Raw genomic sequence first — 7,195 nt, 5'->3', positions numbered from 1 at the left:
TTAAAGACAGCATACCCAGCAAATCAGAGAATTCCAGACAGCATTGGATTATCTATAATATATGCCTGGTGCAAATATATGATTACCTGCAATGAAAGAATATATATATATATATATATATATATATATATATAAAATATACAATGATATCAGAGAAGACACCTACAGTATAGATGATGAGCTGGAGGACATATAGGTAAATACCCACACACTGTGTGTATGGAACTACAGTAAATGCAGATATTCACCAGTATGCCAAGATGAACGCATATATAGAAGCGCACTGTCCCCTATCATAGCTGTCACTATTATCAGTGCACTGTCCCCTATCCTAGCTGTCACTATTATCAGTGCACTGTCCCCTATCCTAGCTGTCACTATTATCAGTGCACTGTCCCCTATCCTAGCTGTCACTATTATCAGTGCACTGTCCCCTATCCTAGCCCTCACTATTATCAGTGCACTGTCCCCTATCCTATCCCTCACTATTATCAGTGCACTGTCCCCTATCCTAGCTGTCACTATTATCAGTGCACTGTACCCTATCCTATCCCTCACTATTATCAGTGCACTGTCCCCTATCCTAGCCCTCACTATTATCAGTGCACTGTCCCCTATCCTAGCCGTCTCTATTATCAGTGCACTGTCCCCTATCCTAGCTGTCACTATTATCAGTGCACTGTCCCCTATCCTAGCTGTCACTATTATCAGTGCACTGTCCCCTATCCTAGCTGTCACTATTATCAGTGCACTGTCCCCTATCCTAGCCGTCTCTATTATCAGTGCACTGTCCCCTATCCTAGCCCTCACTATTATCAGTGCTCTGTCCCCTATCCTAGCCGTCTCTATTATCAGTGCACTGTCCCCTATCCTAGCCCTCACTATTATCAGTGCACGGTCCTCTATCCTAGCCCTCACTATTATCAGTGCACTGTCCCCTATCCTAGCCCTCACTATTATCAGTGCACTGTCCCCTATCCTAGCCGTCACTATTATCAGTGCACTGTCCTCTATCCTAGCCGTCACTATTATCAGTGCACTGTCCCCTATCCTAGCCGTCACTATTATCAGTGCACTGTCCCCTATCCTAGCCCTCACTATTATCAGTGCACTGTCCCCTATCCTAGCCCTCACTATTATCAGTGCACTGTCCCCTATCCTAGCCCTCACTATTATCAGTGCACTGTCCCCTATCCTAGCCCTCACTATTATCAGTGCACTGTCCCCTATCCTAGCCGTCACTATTATCAGTGCACTGTACCCTATCCTAGCCGTCTCTATTATCAGTGCACTGTCCCCTATCCTAGCCCTCACTATTATCAGTGCACTGTCCCCTATCCTAGCCCTCACTATTATCAGTGCACTGTCCCCTATCCTAGCCCTCACTATTATCAGTGCACTGTCCCCTATCCTAGCCCTCACTATTATCAGTGCACTGTCCCCTATCCTAGCCCTCACTATTATCAGTGCACTGTCCCCTATCCTAGCCCTCACTATTATCAGTGCACTGTCCCCTATCCTAGCCCTCACTATTATCAGTGCTCTGTCCCCTATCCTAGCCCTAGTTGGGTACCTGGTATAGGAAGGATGGGGAGAGGTGGTAGTTGGGTACCTGGTATAGGAAGGATGGGGAGAGGGGTAGTTGGTAACATGGTAGAGGAAGGATGGGGATACTGTAGGCAGTAGTTGGGTACCTGATATAAGAAGGATGGGGAGAGGTGGTAGTTGACCATCTCCTGGTGAAATACAGGTGTCAGGCTGCCAGACATTGGTGGTACAATCCAGACCCAGTCTGCTGGGCACCCTCCTCGCAAGCGGGTCTCGTGCTCCAAGTGCTTCATGAATGATTCTGTAGCAGCGTGGTGGTCCACCACCGTGACCTTATCGCTCTGCGTTAGAGACAACACTCAGCACAGGCTGCACACACAGATCATCATGATGAAACTCTAGCAGTGATGGCCGCTTACCTGGTAGCTGTACAGGACAGCGATGTTAATCTCTAAGGCTGCTCTGTCCTTCCACAGGGATGATGTTTTCTTGGTGTCCAGACCAAGGTGTTTGGCTACAACCTGTAAAGATCGCGTCTATATGATGCAGCTAAACAACAACTAGACACAAAATAATACATTTTCATATATGAAAAATATGTACATTGCCCGGTTCTACCCTGAGTATTAGATCCAGTTCTAATAAAAAAAAGTAACTATATTCTCCCACCACCATCACCAGTCCCATATATCGTTGAACGTTAAAAGTCATCCTATTGTGGGACACAAATTAACATTTTTACTGTGACTTCACAATCATCTCTCTCACCTAATTGTCTCATAGCAATGCAAGGCAGAGAAAATCCCCTCCCCCTACCCCCTGCCCCAAGTTCTTTCATTACAGGATATATTAGATGGTAGGAATTTCAGTTTTTTTGTCTGATTTTTCCATTGGAGATTTACCAGAGGCAAAATTGAATGAAAATCGAGCATAAAACCGAATCCCACTCAAATCCCATTCAAAATTGAATACTGGCAAAATATTGGTACTTTTACATAGAAACCCCTGATTTACTAATATTCTATTTGAAGTCAAACACCAAATCGACCATAAAATCCCTAAAACAATAGACCTGCTTCACGCCGGCTATTTTAGCATTAGGAGGGGCCAGTTACACAGATGCATGCACAGATCAGTGAGATCCATGCATGCTTCTGTGTGTAAAAACCTAGAAGACTTAAAAAAAGAAAAAAATTACATGGGCCACCCCCCTAAAAGCACAACCAGCACTGGGCATTTTTGAGTCAGTCCTGGTTTTGAAAATACAGAGGACAAAAGATGTAGGGGTCCCCCGTATTTTGCACAACCAGCACCGGGCTCTGTGACTCTGTGAGCTGGTCCTGATTCTGAAAATATGGGGTATAAAATATATTTTATATTTTCCATAACCAGCACCGAACTCTTTCTAGCGGGGGTGTGATTTTATGTTCGATTTTTTACGTTCGATTTTGAATACTCCATTCAAAACGAACAAAAAATAACTAGTTAAAATCGAAGAAAATCAAATTTGGTTTGAAAATCGAACTCAAAATCGAATTTTAGTACATGTGGGATTTCATGAGTGATTTTGACGTTCGATTTGATTCTAATTTAGTCGATTAAAATAGACCATAAAATCGAAAATAAAATTGATCATTAGTAAATATATCCCAATGTATGAACACTTCCATGATGTCAGTAGCACCGTACCAGCATTGCAGTGGGTTTCATACATACAGATTTATACACTATTTGGCATTCAGGAAAACTCCTTCAGCTCAGCCATTATAATCCGCTTGGGTGACAACTTTACCCCAATAACTCCATCACCTGGTGCTTCTGGTGCATGAGTATCAGAAACGTGGCTCACGGAACCAGACACACCGTGGTCTCCACCTCCCCCACACCTCAGGCCTGGACGAAGGCAGAACGGTGGCTGGAATTCCACTATCTCCACCCTGCACATTCCCAGTTCTACCAACGTCACTTAGGTCTCCTCATTGTCAGGCAGATACTATTTGGTGTTTCACCCCTTTTCTGTCACTGTAATGTATCATCAGCCGGGATCCCCCCAACAATTCCTGTCACAGGTAAATATCTCAGTGTGCAATACAATTGTAAGTACGCCTTTACGGGACTATGGGCAGTTTCAGAATTGTACGCAAACCCGATGGTCTGCAAGCTCGCCGCGCACTGACGCCGCAGACTAAATGGCGGGCTGCTACTGTGCGGAGGCAGAGCTGGGGCGGCATCCCTGAAGCCAGTGGTTGTGTCCTTGTACGTAACTTCATTGGCTTCAGCTGCGTGAAAACACAGACTATCCCGAATAGCCTGCAGATGGCCGATGGTCACGCAGAGCGATCCAATGCTGATTCCTTGGACTCGACTGCAGATCAGAGAAGCCGGCAGGAGGCGTTTATTACACAAGACGCCTCCTGCGGCATTTATATATTATTGCACAGCCTAGAAATGTGCGCGGTGCCCGTGTTTAGGTTTAGCTACAGATGTGCAGTTCTTTTCTCCGGAAATCTGAATCCATCCAAGCTTTGTGATTCCGGACAGATCCGAGTCATCAAGGTTCTGATCTACCCGCGGTTCGGAATTCAGCTCAGAAATCCAATTTTCGGGTTTTGGATCGCAAAGACTACTGTACGTGATTTTAGCTGATTTTAAAAACTTTTTATCAATTTAAAAAAGGAAAAAAAAAAAAAAAAAGATCCAACACCAAAAACACAAAGCAGCGCACATCTCTAGTTTTGGCAAACTCACCCACAAATGTTTTGGTTCTGATTTGGTTTTGATTTTGGAAATCTTTAAAATTGACAAAAACGGCTAAAATGATGTAATTTGGACCTGGTTACATACAATCCAAAACCCCAGATTCATTTTTTAAATCTGTAGCAGACCCGATCCAGGGCTCAGTTCTACTTGGAACCCTAAAACTGATCCGATCCTGGACTCAAATCGACTCGGAACTCCAAAGTTCCTGTGCTTTTTGGTTTTCAGGAAACCCGAGGTGGGCATCTTTAGCGCGGCCGTATGCATGAGCGCACTACTCTGAATAAGGGCCTAGGCCACACGTATAATTGTTTTCTTTTTATAAAGCGTAATAAAGAATCTGACATTATCTTCCTGCTGCTGTAGGGACAATATTAAAGTTATTATCTCTATGCACCAAAATAACGACATCTAGTGCGCAGTGAAGTCATTGACTTAATGTGAGGACGATTTATTCTACAAATGACTCTATTGCCGCCTTCTTGCTGTATCCGTCTGCACCGAGGGATGATCTGTGCCTGGTATTAGAATTAGCAGGAGGCTGGGAACCAATCAGTGCTCTCCTGGGTGTCTGAGGCCCAAAGTTCCAGCAATGATGTTGTATCGTTTTAGTAGGGTTGCGCCTGCTTTTACCGCAAACATTTCTCTGCTTGCGCCAACATTACCCTCTCCCCCACCCCAACTCCATGACCAAATTATCCTCCTGCTTCCGAATTACTCATCCGTTATCCTTGATTTGTCCTTCGTTCCCCAAATCCCATCTACATACTGTATATCCATATCTTATTACATTCATATAAGAAACATCTCCAGAATACGCCCATATCTTACACCTGACATGGCAAAAACACGTTCATTAATGCATTACCTCCTGCGCTGACTAACGCAATATCAGACCCCTCATCCGTCCTGATTCTGGGGTCACAGTCCCGCTCCTCAGGCGCTGTACTGCCATCTGTTTATTTTATATAACCATCGCACCTCTCTCAGGGATGTTACAGAGAAGGGGGTTTAGTACAAAGAAGAAAAATGCTGAGAAGTAATGATATGTTTTTTTGTTACTTGTTCATTCTATGGACGACCCTGCGCCCCCGCCATGCTCCATTTTCAACTCAAACTAATCTTGGCTGGTGCCAGGCGGTGGCAGAAGATTAGAGGACTGCGGTTATAATTGGGGCATTGGCTCTGTCCCGGTTAGTTATATCGCCGCTTGTATAATAATAAGTTCCATACTTTTATATAAACAGACAACCTCTGATGGCGGTGTTACCAGAACAGGGATTACCGCCTTGATACTTGATCACTAGGCTGCACCAACAGGAGCCGTCAGTGGCTGTAACCCCCTTAATATATTGGTCAAACAAAAACAAACCCTTTTGCTGGACAAACCCCCATTTTTCCTAGCTGAAGGGTTTCTCACCATAAAGCTAAGAGAATACAGCCTGCTCCTGGGGCGCCCCTTCTCCAGCGCTCAATGACGCAATTTGTGATGAATCAAATCACCGTGGTCATTGATGACTCAATCCACGGTACCAGGACCCTCGCTTCTCCCACCCCAGCCCCCTTCTCTGGCATCTCCCGGGTGGCCCAGTTAATATTCGGCAAGTATGTTGTGTTTCCATCTCCTCCATGTCTATAATATAATAATGACATTATATAACGCTGCGGGAAACAATCAGTATTATAAGTCCTTTATACCAGCAGTACTGGCAGAGTCTGCGACTAATAATCAGCGCGGTTTCCGTACTTGGCAGGTGCTCGGCGTATATATCCTGTGCTATTTCTGTACATACTGTATCCTGTATCTCTGGGGCCAGCACTGTGTATGCTGCTGGCAGCCGGAATTACCACATTTCCCCTCAGTAATCCACATTAATGTGTTTCCGCCCAGCTCCCCCCTTATATGTAACTTCCATATACAGAGAGTAGGGAGCAGAGGCTGGGACTTGGGTGAGTACATACGGGAAGCAATCGGGAAGCCGACTGCCTCTATACCGGCAGCCGGCTTCCCGACTGTCTTATGCCGGCAAGGGTGAAATGCCGGGCGTCTGGATGTAGACGCCCGCATTTCCCCGATGCCGGGGGACCGGCGCCCGGTATCACGATCGTAGTGATACCGAGGGCCGCGAGCGGACAGCCGCGGGGGGAGAGGGTTAGGTTTAGGGCTAGCGGGGGGGACTTAGGGTTAGGCACCCCCCCGGGAGGGTTAGGGTTAGGTTAGGGGGAGGGAGGGTTAGGGTTAGGCACCCCCGGGGGGGACTTAGGGTTAGGCACCCCCCCGGGGGACTTAGGTTTAGGCAGCGGGGAAGGGGGTGGTTAGGGTTAGGCACTTAGAGGGGGGATTAGGGTTAGGCACCCCTAAGGAGGGTTAGGGTTAGGGGGGTTAGGTTAGGTTAGTGGATACTTACCTATCCACGATCGTTATTTCCAGCGCTGTCGGGCTTCCGCTGCGTCGCACTCTGCTCTTGTCGGGCTGCCGCTGACGGGAATCGAACCGCCGGCCATGCAGCCGACGGTATATCATACCCATTCTGTACATACAGGATGTTCTGTATTTAGATCATATGCAGAGTACTTTGTAGATATGTCCTATTGGTGTAGAACATGTGTGTCAGGTTTCGGCCTAGGATCGGCCGTTACTCACCACAGCGCCGACTTCCCCTGACTTCTCCAGCAGTCAGACGTCGGGTGCGGTGGCGAGTGACGTGCTGAGGATTATGCCTTAGGTGCACTTGGACATCCATGTGCTTCTCCGTGACTTGGTTTCCCGAGGTTGCCGTCATGGGCGCAGCCATGACAGTCTTCATCACCTGACTGACCCTTCATCCAATGGTAGCATGGTTGTTGTCAGCTGACGCTGCCCTCCAATGAACTGCTACCTTAGGGTTTA

The 7,195-nt window shown here is 46.5% G+C and overlaps 1 protein-coding gene across 1 annotated transcript in view; it reads right to left on the bottom strand.

Moving 5' to 3' along the window:
* Positions 1-1,694: 1,694 nt before the first annotated feature.
* Positions 1,695-7,195, bottom strand: part of LOC148442441 (nitric oxide synthase 3-like) — a gene marked incomplete at its 3' end in the record, with an annotated part of 94,640 nt that continues 89,139 nt past the window's right edge. The window contains exons 9-10 of the mRNA XM_088463936.1: positions 1,968-2,069; positions 1,695-1,889 (exon numbers count right to left, since the gene is read on the bottom strand). Coding sequence (XP_088320062.1) covers positions 1,695-1,889; positions 1,968-2,069 — 297 coding nt within the window. The remainder of the gene's footprint in view (positions 1,890-1,967; positions 2,070-7,195) is intronic.

The sequence above is a fragment of the Taudactylus pleione genome, unplaced genomic scaffold, assembly GCF_031769625.1.
Source record: "Taudactylus pleione unplaced genomic scaffold, aTauple2 ptg001517l, whole genome shotgun sequence".
In the NCBI taxonomy this organism is placed as follows: Eukaryota; Metazoa; Chordata; class Amphibia; order Anura; family Myobatrachidae; genus Taudactylus; species Taudactylus pleione.
This window is presented reverse-complemented; position numbering and strand designations above follow the sequence as displayed.